General features: G+C 43.0%; 1 protein-coding gene across 9 annotated transcripts in view; it reads left to right on the forward strand.

Annotated features, from left to right (window-relative positions):
• PTPRM (protein tyrosine phosphatase receptor type M) overlaps positions 1–13,729 on the forward strand; it is a 682,939-nt gene that overhangs the window by 257,701 nt on the left and 411,509 nt on the right. For all 9 annotated transcript variants that reach the window (XM_048840290.2, XM_048840291.2, XM_048840293.2 and 6 more), the window contains exon 5: positions 679–794. In XM_048840290.2, the coding sequence (XP_048696247.1) occupies positions 679–794 (116 nt within the window). The remainder of the gene's footprint in view (positions 1–678; positions 795–13,729) is intronic.

Raw genomic sequence — 13,729 nt, forward strand, 5'->3', positions numbered from 1 at the left:
GTCTTACTGAAAGAGTATTTGCAGACACATTGCTTTTCTGTTATTGTGGGGTGATCTCCAAGTGTAAACTGGAAATAAGTATTACCATGCAGCAGCTACTTTATTTTGTTTTCCTCCGCTATTCTTCAGAAGAGCTGTCTTTAAAGAACATAGCTCTTCTTGGTGGAAATGTTATGCTAGAACTTTAGCATACCAAACAATCATGCTAAAATGCGTTATCTACTCACATTGTATCTAGTTAAAAGGAAAAAGTAGTTTCCTTGACAACATAATTTAACTTTTCACTGTTCTGGTCTAGTTGCTGGTATAAATAGCTAATATGTTTTTGTTCAAAACATCAATTAGATTTCAATATAATCTTTATTAATATAGAAGTGTTAATACAAGAAGGCTGCTGAGCTAAGATAATTTGCACAGCAGGAACAATAAGATAGCACCCTTCTCTTTTGTTGTATCCCAGATACATGCAAAAAGGAACAAAGCTCACTTAACAGTATATAGTATCTTCTACAATTAGAATCAAATATTTAGAACACTTGTTAGCATGTTTTTCTCAAATGTAAATTTATTACTGGAACATTTTAAAACAGTATATATTTAATAAACCAGTATGAATCCATCCCAGTCACACTGTGTGTTAATAACTCCTTATTAATATCCTTTTTTTTCTTCCGTCAGCCAAAACCCCACATTTCCTGCGTCTTCAGAGTGTGGAAGTCAATGCCGGACAGTTTGCCACTTTTCAGTGCACTGCCAATGGTAAAACGAATACAGGTGACCGGCTGTGGTTACAGGTAACTTATTTTCTTTCATAGTACAATGAGATTTTTGAAAGTATGATTCTGTCATCCCAAGGAGTGGCACAAGAAGAGATATTATAGCTCCTGTCTCATCAATACTAGCCTTAATAATGGATTTGAACCTTTCCATGGTATTTGTTCTTTTGAAGTATCTGATATTTCCTCACACGTCAATTATGAGTGGGTGAACACAGAAGGAGAAACACTGTGGTAGCTCTGTTACCACTGTGTGGTAATTAAGGGTAAATGCTCACTTTTTCCATAGTAACAGCTGTGCCTTTTGTCAGCAGCAAGCTGTAAGTGATGATGTTGGGTTGCATCTTTTAACCAGAATGCTCTATAGCACTGCCTATATCCAACATAGGATGCCCTATGTTAAAACAGAATTACTTTGAATAAACTCATATATTTTAAGGACAGAAAGTACCATTATGGTTATTTAGTCTGACCGTCTGCATATCACGGGCCATATCTCCTCACCTCAGTAAACTCCGCATAAGGGTCATAACTTCTGTTTGATTTATAGTGTATATTTTAGAAAGATTTCCAATCTTGATTTAAATTGTGGACTTTTTCCTAACTTTGCTTTCAGTCCAACCAGCCTTCTCTATTTGTATATGTAAACCTAAGTCAAACAAAAATGTTCTGCACTGGATCTCTTTCTCTCCCCCTGGGTTTTCCGAAGCTAGCTGTCTGCATGATGCCATACCTCCAGAATTGTCCCTTTTCTGCTTCACACATCAGTCTGAATTTGAACCTTGAAGTGGGGAAACACCAAAAATCTAAGTTACCTCAGGTCATAATGGCAACAGTGACACTCTGAGACCTTGAGTGCTAGAGGGAAAAGACAGTGTCTGAGATAATCAGATAAAATTGCAGGATGGGGTAGGGAAAATTAAAGTTATAGTCGATGGCGGGGAGAGAGACGAACTTCAGTTTTAGGGAGGTTCTGTCACCAAACAATTTCAAACCTTTTATGTTGTGTATCTTTAATTTATGAAATGCACCAAGTGTGTGGGGATTTCAGAAAAAATTAAAATGTGTGGAGTGTGGTAAAAAAGGTAAAACAATCTCAATGGAAGAGAAGGTTTTACCTGTGAGTAAATGGCTAACCATCCACTGTACCCACAAAAAGCCTGATCTGATACCCAGAGAAATCAGTTAATTCGTTTTAAGAAAAGGAGTACTCGTGGCACCTTAGAGACTAACAAATTTATTTGAGCATAACCTTTTGTGAGCTCACGAAAGCTTATGCTCAAATAAATTTGTTAGTCCCTAAAGTGCCACGAGTACTCCTTTTTCTTTTTGCGGATACAGACTAACAGGGCTGCTACTCTGAAACCTTAATTGGTTTTGTATTTCTATCGGAGTGGAGGATCTGAACAATACTCATGCTTCTAGGGTTTGAGCCCCAGCCCCAAGAGCTATGTGATTACATCAGAATCTCAGCATTCATGACACAAAAAAAGAAATCTAACCCTTCTTGTTATGGGGAGAAGTTTGAAAGGATTACCAGACTATAACTGATGCAGTGAGATAGTCAACCGTGAGATGGTCGAGTTCAGGATCCTGACACAAGGAATAAAGGAAAGCAGCAGAATTCGGACCATGGACTTCAGAAAAGCAGACTTTGATTCCCTCCGGGAACTGATGGGCAGCATCCCCTGGGAGAATAACATGAAGGGGAAAGGAATCCAGGAGAGCTGGCTGTATTTTAAAGAATCCTTATTGAGGTTACAGGAACAAACCATCCCGATGTGTAGAAAGAATAGTAAATATGGCAGGCGACCAGCTTGGCTTTTCAGTGAAATCCTTGCTGATCTTAAACACAAAAAAAGAGGCTTACAAGAAGTGGAAGATTGGACAAATGACCAGGGATGAGTATAAAAATATTGCTCGGGCATGTAGGAGTGAAATCAGGAAGGCTAAATGACACCTGGAGTTGCAGCTAGCGAGAGATGTTAAGAGTAACAAGAAGGGTTTCTTCAGGTATGTTGGCAACAAGAAGAAAGCCAAAGAAAGTGTGGGCACCTTACTGAATGAGGGAGGCAACCTAGTGACAGAAGATGTGGAAAAAGATAATATACTCAATGCTTTTTTTGCCTCTGTCTTCACAAACAAGGTCAGCTCCCAGACTACTGCACTGGGTAGCACAGCATGGGGAGGAGGTGGCCATCCCTCTGTGAAGAAAGAAGTGGTTTGGGACTATTTAGAAAAGCTGGATATGCACAAGTCCATGGGGCCGGATGGTTGCATCCGAGAGTGCTAAAGGAGGTGGCAGATGTGATTGCAGAGCCATTGGCCATTATCTTTGAAAAGTGCCGGAAGACTGGAAAAAGGCTAATGTAGTGCCAATCTTTAAAAAAGGGAAGAAGGAGGATCCTGGGAACTACAGGCCAGTCAGCCTCACCTCAGTCCCTGGAAAAATCATGGAGCAGGTCCTCAAAGAATCAATTCTGAAGCACTTAGAGTAGAGGAAAGTGATCAGGAACAGTCAGCATGGATTCACCATGGGAAAGTCTTGCCTGACTAATCTAATTGCCTTCTATGATGAGATAACTGGTTCTGTGGATGAGGGGAAAGCAGTGGACCTGTTGTTCCTTGACTTGAGCAAAGCTTTTGACATGGTCTCCCACAGTATTCTTGTCAGCAAGAAGTATGGGCTGGATGGATGCACTACAAGATGGGTAGAAAGTTGGCTAGATTGTCGGGCTCAACGGGTAGTGATCAATGGCTCCATGTCTAGTTGGCAGCCGGTATCAAGTGGAGTGCCCCAGGGGTCGGTCCTGGGGCCGGTTTTGTTCAATATCTTCATTAATGATCTGGAGGATTGTGTGGATTGCACCCTCAGCAAGTTTGCGGATGACACTCAACTGGGAGGAGTGATAGATACGCTGGAGGGTAGGGATAGGATACAGAGGGACCTAGACAAATTGGAGGATTGGCCAAAAGAAATCTGATGAGGTTCAACAAGGACAAGTGCAGAGTCCTGCACTTAGGACGGAAGACTCCCATGCACCGCTAGAGACTAGGGACCGAATGGCTAGGCAGCAGTCCTGCAGAGAAGGACCTAGGGGTGACAGTGGACGAAAAGCTCGATATGAGTCAACAGTGTGCCCTTGTTGCCAAGAAGGCCAATGGCATTTTGGGCTGTATAAGTATGGGCATTGCCAGCAGATCGAGGGACGTGATCGTTCCCCTCTATTCAACATTGGTGAGGCCTCATTTGGAGTACTGTGTTCAGTTTTGGGCCCCACACTACAAGAAGGATGTGGATAAATTGGAGAGTCCAGCGAAGGGCAACAAAAATGATTAGGGGACTGGAACACATGACTTATGAGGAGAGGCTGAGGGAACTGGGATTGTTTAGTCTACAGAAGAGAAGAATGAGAGGGGATTTGATAGCTGCTTTCAACTACCTGAGAGGTGGATCCAAAGAGGATGGATCTGGACTATTCTCAGTGATAGCAGATGACAGAACAAGGAGTAATGGTCTCAAGTTGCAGTGGGGGAGATTAAGGTTGGATATTAGGAAAATCTTTTTCACTAGGAGGGTGGTGAAATGCTGGAATGCGTTACCTAGGGAGGTGGTGGAATCTACTTCCTTGGAAGTTTTTAAGGTCAGGCTTGACAAAGCTCTGGCTGGGATGATTTAGTTGGGAATTGGTCCTGCTCTGGGCAGGGGGTTGGACTAGATGACCTCCTGAGGTCCCTTCCAACTCTGATATTCTATGATTCAGTGATGTCTGCCTCAGTCTGCAGAGAGACTGCAACAATATCCCTGAGAGCTGTGAACATCCCCATTGAACAGTATGGAGGTTTAAGTCCAAAATGCCGCTGCTTTGGGGGGACGTCTAGCACATGTGTGCACACACATAGTAGGGTGGCCACCTGGTGACTACATTTTAAAATTTAAATGTGCAGGTTTCATTAGTCCTTGCCATTGGAGGGAGGTTTCTGCATACTGTACTCACCAACTAGTACGCAGAACCCTCCCTCCAATGGCAAGGACTAATGAAACCTGCACCTTTAAATTTATAAAATATAATGAAGGTGTGAAAACGTTAGCAGGTGGTCACCCTAACGCATATCCAAACAGAGGACTATACATGTAGCAGGAGGAAAGTGTAGCAGGTCCAGCTCCCACAAACAAGCAGATAAACCCCAGCCGTTGGGGTGAGTACACAGGGCCTTCCTCCCCAGCCACTCTTCTGAGGACTAGGGGGCACTCTTGGGGTTGAAAAAGGGGCCTAATGCTACTACACCAGTCTTCTTGGGGCTATAGTGGGCTCGGGGCCATGGAGTGAAGCCACTAGGACATTGTTCTTTGGTGTGCTTAGGCCCCAGTTTGCCTCAATCCAGCTCTGTGTACTTTGCAATCTGTGCCAGACAGAGCACTGACTGGTGCCCATGACTCATTGGCTTGGCCCCTGACTGCCATGGTCTCCCTCTAGGACACACATGTTGTGTGGGCTGGGATGGTCTTGATGAACTAAGAGAGCTGTTGCTCACGGCTTTGCCTCAGTGAAAGCAGCACAGGAAGAGGAAGCAATAGCCAGGTCTGGCAAGGCAGAAAAAACAAAATATTGGGCACCTGGCTGTAGCAAAATGACAGATTCTAATGCCAAAAATGGAATTCTGTGACAATTGGGCAAAACAGACAAAAACATATCCTTTTTAGAGAGAATATAGTTTGACAAAAAAGTTCCCATAGAGCTCTACAATGGATTGCTATTATCATAGTTGATGCTGGCTGTACATTATCTGACAGAAGAATTAATTTCATTTAGCTATCTGACTGAAAATATCCTTCATTGTAACAGTACACTTTTGTTGTAATGCTTATCAGTCCTTAGGTTTGTCCCATATTCTGTGGCTCACACTTTCATATTTTCCTTTAAATACGGTAGAAAGGCTTTTTTTACCATCGTTCAGACTGCAATGGTGAATTTATTACTGCCATTTTCTTTAAGGCCCTGACCTCGTAGAAATTTGTGCACATGCTCAGCTTTATGCTGTGAATTTCCTATTCGAGTCAGTGAAACCAGTCAATGGGTGGAATTTTTCCATTTATTTCAGATGGCCCAGGATTTCACCCCATACCTCTGCATCAAGTTGAGCATGTGCAGTCTTTGCAAGATTGGTGCTCAGTTCTTCATTATTTTACTTTGTCATAATCATAATTTCCATTCAATAAAATAGCATGGACTATTAGTTGCACTGGGGTAAATCTAGAGTAACTATACTGAGTTCAGTAAAGACACTTCTGATTTAAATCAGGAGAAGAATTTGTCTTCATATCCAGGATAAGAAAACACACCGGTAGGTCTTCTGCCTCTTATTTTTGAATGTCCCCTTTTCAAAATGATGCATGTTATTTAGCCTCAGCAGAAAACTGCAGTTCCTTGCTGTTGATAGATCAGGAATCATGTAAATTCCAAATGTGTGTTTGTATATGAACTTTACAAAGTTGACAGGAATATCTGAAATGTTTGGATTTGATTTTTGTGCTTACCTCCCAGCTTCCGTGGTTGCAGATCTCTCTGCTGCTACATACAATAACCATGATCCAAACGCAGTTCCAGTTCTGGGAGGCTGTAACATAGGCATTTGCTGTGTCATAGAATTTTTCACGTTACAAATTCTTAAGTAGTTAAGTATATTTATCATAGTACAGTTTTTCTACCACCACAAGATAGAAGGTCCCAAGTCTGTTACTCAGCTGTCACTATTTAACTTCTGATTGTGACAAACAGTTTTAGATATTTCGAGTTTGAAAGCCGGTATATAAAAACTGATTCCACTTTTGCCTTATGGTATAGGAATGGACAAGGTGATCTGCTTAAGTAAGAAGCAATCCACACCTTTATCCCAAATGTTTTGTATGAGATTTAAATGTGCTATTAATTTAATTAAAGATTATTCTTTTTTTCTGCTTGGTTCTGGCCAGAACTGAAAGTACTGCAGTACCACAAGAAAGGCTGCTCTTGCAGAATTTCTGGCCTGACTGGACTTGGGCGGTACCAAACATTTAATGAAATAACCTACTTCCCCTCTTCCCCCCCCCGCCCCCCGACTCAGTAGGCTAGGGTAAGATTCAGACAAACATCTACAGTGAAATCTTGGTCCCATTGAAGTTGATAGCAGTATTGTCATTGACTTCAATAGGGTTGAGATTTCATCCTGATACTTTTCCCTACTTATCCAAAATGTCTTAACGTTCACTCATTGCGAGGGTTCGGAGGTAGGATTCACGGGGGGAAATTATGAGTTGCAGTTCTCAGCACCTGACTGAGGAATTCCTAACTCTGAATTAGGTGCCCAGGCTCCAATTACAATATATGGGGAGAGTTAAGCCCCCAAAAATGGGATTTACAAAAGTTAGCATGCTAGGCAGGGAGCCGCTGAAGTTACTCAGTAGGAAATGCCAAAGAGAGCCATAAGCCCTGCCCCTAAAAAGGAGTCAGGTGCCTAAATCTGGACTGGAAGGAGATGCCTATCCACACTTGGATTCACAGCCATGAGCCCTCTCCTGGAGTTGTGCACCTAAGCCAGGTCAGTTGTTTTCAAGAAAAATGGAGAGGGAAGAAGGGGTGTCTACTGTGACAAAGTTCCTCCTCTGCCTTTGTGGGTCCTGCGCTTATTGGCGGATTTGCTCACCTCAGAGATTCACGGCAGCCCTCAGTTTGGCCACTTTTGCTACTGGCTCAAACCTGCTATTCACTCAGCTAACCTCATCACTAGCCAGCATGGGGAAAGGGAGGAGAACAATCCCCACAGTCTCTGCTGACCCACCTAGTGGGTCGGGGGATAGGCCAGGGACCTTCCCCTCTGTTGGGACCCACAGTCCAGGTCACCTCCTCTTGTCTCAAATAGGGAGTTGAGGGGAACGGGGGAACCCGGGCCCACCCTCTACTCTGGGTTCCAGCCCAGGGCCCTGTGGATTGCAACTGTCTACAGTGTCTCTTGTAACAACTGCGAGACAGCTGCAACGCCCTGGGCTACTTCCCCATAGCCTCCTCCCAACACCTTCTTTATCCTCCCTACAGGACCTTCCTCCTGATGTCTGGTAATGCTTGTACTTCACAGTCCTCCAGCAGTATGCCTACTCATTCTCAGCTTCTTGCGCCTCTTGCTCCCAGCTCCTCACACGACTCTCATTGACTGAAGTGAGGTCCTTTTTAAATCAGGTGCCCTGATTAGCCTGCCTGTCTTAATTGAGTCTAGCAGCTTCTTAATTGGCTCCATGTGTCCTAATTAGCGTGTCTGCCTTATATGGTTCCAGCAAGTTCCTGATTGTTCTGGAACTGCCCCTGTTACCTTACCCAAGGAAAAGGGATGTGCTTAACCTGGGGCTAATATATCTGCCTTCTATCACTCTCCTGTAGCCATCTGTCCCGACCCTGTCCCACTACTTATAACCTTTAACCCAGTGGTCAGGGCACTTGCACAGGTTGTGTGAAACCTGGCTTCAATTCTGTCCTCTGCCTGTTGTGGAGGGGGTATTTGAACTTGCTTCTTAAACGGTGGGCTATAGGGTATTCTGGGGTGGGTCTTGCACAGTCTAGTCTATTGAAGCTGTTCCAGTGTGTGTAAATAATTAAATATCCATTGGAGCAGGGTCCAGAACCTCTCTCTCCCATAACCCATTGGAGTGCCCTAACCACAGGGCTGGAGAGTCATTCTAATTCTCTTTTTGGCCCAATAGCTGTTTATCCACAGTGGATCAGTTCCAACAAGAGAGATTGAGAGACTATCCAGAAAATTCCACAGTTCTGTGGTTAAGGGAATTCCCCATGGTGGGGACAAGACCCAATTCGCTACATTAGGCAGAGGGGATAATTGAACCCATGACAGCCCTACCCACTGGGATAAAACTGTATAGCAGGAGGCAGCACCTCTGAGCATGCTCTGAGCACATCTGGCTCTGAGCATGCCTACCACATCTGACCACACAGGTGAGAAAGGTTGGGGAAATGTCTTATTTGGGAATCCAGCTGGGGCTTAGATATAAATTAGGTGTGAAGCTGCTGGGTGGTGTCGAGACTGAAGTAGCTGTTTGAATTCCTAGCTGCCAAAGTGTAGGCCCCTTGGGGAATTCAGTGGCAGAAACTTAGACATAGGGACTTTAAGCACCTACAGGATTAGGCAGCAGCCAAGCAGTGGTTTTGGCACTTCAGGGTATGTCTACATGGCAATGTAAGCCCAGTGCTAATAGAACATGAGTTAGCATGCCCTGGGTTTGTTAACCTAGGGATTGCATTTCTACAGTCATTTGTAACCCCAGGTTATGAAGTGTTGAACCCTGAGTCCTAACCTGGGGCTCCAGAGTCTACACTGCATAGCGTGGGCCAAGTCCAACCACCCATATCCCAGGCTTCCTAAAATGTGGCCACGCTAGCCCTTTGTTTGTGGTGCAGTGTAGGAAAACTTGACTGTCCAGAGGACAAAGAAAGTTTGGCCTGTAGAACTGTGGAATACGTTTGGTGAACTCCCAGAGCATAAGTCCAGTAGAGTTCTGTCTGCACTGCAAAGTAATAGGGCTTGAACCCTGGGTCCTAGCTTGACTCAGGCTTGGACCTCCACCTCTGTAGAATCCTGGGTATGAGCCCTGGGTTAGCAAAAATTTGTCTGTAGACGAAAGGGATGTTAGGCTTGAGCCTGACTTTGTACCCTGGGTGTATATTGCTGTGTAGACATATCCTGTGCCCCCCTTGTGACTCGGTCTCTGAGTTGTGTTTTCCACTGCTCCTGTTCCAGATTAGTATAATTTTGTCCTTCTTAATTGTCTTGGATTCTTTCTTTTTTTGGGGGGGGGGGTGGAGAGGGGGGGCTGAGGAGAGGCAGTGAGCTGCTTCTTTAGAAATAGGGATTATGTTTGTCTTGTTCTCTGTGTACTATTTTTGTTCGTCTTCTGAGTCACTTTGTTCTCCTTGGCTTTGCTCAATAGTTGCTACCAACTATGCTAATTGTCTCCAGTTAAAGTTCAACAAGGCTTTAGAGTACTCTAGTAAAATTCCTGGGGAACACCAGTTCCATTTAAAGTACACCTTGTTGATACGGGGTTTTATATTTTAGATGTGATGAAGGTGAGGAAAAACCTGGTGGTCTAGAGGTTGCCAATATTTTTCATTCCATATTAATTACATTATGTCTGAAAGATAGGCTGTGGCCATCAGGTGACAAATACCCAAATCACAAATAAGAAATTATTGTTTTTGGCATTATGACTGTGTACTGAAAACAGAAAATGAAGAAAAACAACTGACCCAAACATTTGAAATTGAGATCCATATCCTCAGCAGGTGTAAGGTGTAGAGAGCTTCATTGAAGTCCATTGTAAATTGATAACTGGGGTAGTTATTATTCATGCACTTAATTTTTTATGGGTTATTTGAAAACATTCATAATGCGAACATTATTAGAACTGCAGAAGTCTTATATCAACTGTTCTGAAGAACTATCTTGAGATATTTTAAAGCACTTACTTCCACGCACAGTAAAAAAAAATGTTTTCTTTAAAATGTCTATTAGGATATCTCATATGGAGATAGAAATTCACATCACATAATGCCATGCAACCCCACATAAAACCATGCATGCCTATTACAGCAGTGTGTGGGAAAATATATATAGTACTCTTGTTAGCTGGTATGTGGGATGCACACCTAATTGCCCCTGCACCATGCTAAAAGTTTCCTTGATACAACTCTCACATCATAGATAGTAAATTATTTCCACAGCTTGTAAATTCATATCTATCTTTGTTCACTGACTATTCAGCGGCTTTCTATAAGACTTTATGGTAATAGGCTGCCACTTGTGTAATAGCATTGATTGTGAAACAGAATAACACACATTGCCTTTTTTCAGGAAAATGCAGGGCATTGGCGGAAAGCAAATGATGCCCATTTAGTTTCTTAAATATGCATGCACCTGTAATTGTGGGGTTAAGTTGAGACCGCATTTACACAGCTCCCTAATGTTTTGGAGTTAGCCATTGTTGAAGAACATTGGATTTGCTTCCCAAATCAGACCATTGGTCCCTCAAGTTTGTTTCAAAACACTTGCAGTGACCATCACCCGATGTTTCAAAGAAAGGGGGACAAAAAGCAATTCATGTAGTCAATTGTGCAATGATTTACATGAAGGAAAATATACTCATCCTGACCCCTTTAGAAAATCATCATGTACCCTGAAGCACAAGACTTTACTTGCTGTGCATGCAATCACGTGAAGATAAATTACGAGTAACTGAGCCAATATAACCTCAGGTTAAAGTCAAATGAAGGAAATCATGAATATATGGAACCATATCCAAGTTCTAATTGTTTTTCTTCTGTTGTCACCAGCATTTAGTTAAAAAGGTCATTGGCTAGATTGTATGCACTATGAATTAAATGTCCTCATTAGCTGATGCGTTGAATGTAAACGCACCGCAAAAGTAAATCTGATGACACTAATGAAGGAATGTTTATGATTAGCAGATGTGTCCCATCTGCTTACATTTTCTTTGTCACATCTGTGGACAACATAGGTTATTGCTGGTATGTAACTAGGGTTTTTTTGGCACTGAAAGAGTAAACAAAAATGTGATTCTTATGCATTCCATTTGAGATTATTTTTGTATTAAACCATTCTCTTTCAAAAGTGAAGACTTCAAGAGTTAGCACCAGTGTTGAGTTAGATATATGCGTGTAAAGCAGTAGGAGAGCCAAAAAAAAGGAGAGAGGGTGACAAAAGGAAGACATTTTTTTTTCCCTCTGCTAAGGTATATTTCTAGACTGAGGCAACGTTACACATGGGGAAGAAATGAAGATGCAAATAGATGACAGTGAATCAAAAAATAAAGTACAAGTAGCCTGGGCATCATCTTTTGAAAAGTCTATATTATTATTAATATTAAGTAAATTGCCAGAAGAAATACCAGTCCTTATTGGGGCTGAGGGGTGGGAGGCGTGTGTGTGTGTGTGTGGGGGGGGAGTTTTAGAAAATACCTAACATTTGGTGCAATCTAGCCCTTTCTAAAGGCATGCTTCTGCTTTCCAGAGCTACTTTTGAGACAGAAATGTAAATTTTAACTTGCATGAATGAATTAGCAGTAAGCACAAAAGGGGTTGTGTGATGGTGCCCTCTGTAAGGCTTTATGGAAATATGCTTATGAATGTATGTATATGACATAACTGGAATATGTTTTATGCTACATATGCCATGTAACATATCTCTGTAGAAGTTATGATTTATTGAATCTATTAATCCTATTTGTATTCATGTATCATTTTTGTATTTGAAGTTATGAATATTGGCCGTATACTTGTCTGATTCTAAGTAGGTTTTAGTGAAGCAGTTGGTCAGCTTCCTGAGAAAAGACTATTCTCAGTAAGTGCCCAGTCAAGAAGCCCTTAAGCAAACAATGAACTTGGAGATGCCAATCCACATCGGAGCTTTCCAAGGAATGTGGGTTGGCTGGTAAGGAATTCAGTCATGCGTGGTCATTTGACTTGCCCAGGTGACTCCAAAACTCCAATTTGTAGCTGGACTTTGCATAGGAGAGAGGAGGGGGTCTCCACCCACAAGAGAAAGTCTATTTAAACCCCTGGGAGACCCCTCCATTTTGTTTTCAGCTGGCTAAAGAGAGAGCCTCTCCACCCCCCAAAGACACTGGAAAGAAACTGGAACAAAGGACAGTAACTGCAGGGGGTGTGAGAGATTGCTGGATCCAGACTAGAAGGAGATTAGTCTGTAAAAGAAAGCTTACTGGAACTGGTGAGGTTTTATCTGTATACAGTTTGATTAGACATACACTTGCGTGTTTTATTTTATTTTGCTTGGTAATTCATTTTGTTCTGTCTGTTACTACTTGGAACCAATTAAACCCTACTTTCTGTATTTAATAAAATCACTTTTTACTTATTAATTAACCCAGAGTATGTATTAATACTTGGAGGGGGTGTAAACAGCTGTGCATATCTCTCTATCAGTGTTATAGAGGGTGAACAATTTATGCGTTTACCCTGTATAAGCTTTATACAGGGTAAAACAGATTAATTTAGGGTTTGGACCCCATTGGGAGTTGGGCATCTGAGTGTCAAGGACAGGAACACTTCCTGTGTTGCTTTCAATTAAGCCTACAGCTATTAGGGGACGTGGTTCAGACCTGGGTCTGGGTTTGCCGCGGGCTAGCAGGTCTGGCTCAAACCAGGCAGGGCACTGAAGTACTAAGCGGACAGGACAGGAAAGCAAGAGCGGAAGTAGTCTTGGCACATCAGTTGGCAGTTCCCAAGGGGGTTTCTGTGATTCAACCCATCACAGGCTGGACTTAATCAGAGCCAAATAAATCGCTACTCTCTAATCCCACCTTGTATTCAAACAGTGATAACTCATAGAAATTTAGGGCTGGAAGTGACCTTGAGAGTTCATCTAATCCAGTGGTTCTTAAACTTTTCCAGTCACATCCCCTTACCAGTAACAGAATCTGTCTGTGCCCCGTCCCCATTACTGCATATCCAAGGCTCCCTCAACAGTGGGCTGGAGGTGGAGCCGGTTTGGGGGCAGAGAGGGAATGAGCACAGAGCTGAGCAGGGGGTGGAGGGGAGCTGCGTCTGGCGACAGAGCTAGTCTTGGGGGTGGAGAGGGAGTGAGGCAGAGTTGTGTCTGGAGGTGGAGCAGGACTGGGGACTGAATGGGGTTGGAGGCGAAGCTTGGCTGGGGGCGGAGCGGGGCTGGAAGTGTGGCACTCCCTCCCCACCCCCCGTGGGAGCAGGGGGTGCCGTCCTGAACATGTCTCTGCAGGGCAAACCCGTGAAAAAAATGCAGAAATTGGGCTTGTTTTTGGCTTAATTGGCTTGTGAGTTGCTTGTTGGCTAGTTTTTGGCTTGTAGGTTGTGGCTTGTTTGGCTTGTAGCTTCTTGCTTATTGTAACTTGTTGC

Source organism: Caretta caretta, chromosome 2, assembly GCF_965140235.1.
Source record: "Caretta caretta isolate rCarCar2 chromosome 2, rCarCar1.hap1, whole genome shotgun sequence".
Classification (NCBI taxonomy): domain Eukaryota; kingdom Metazoa; phylum Chordata; order Testudines; family Cheloniidae; genus Caretta; species Caretta caretta.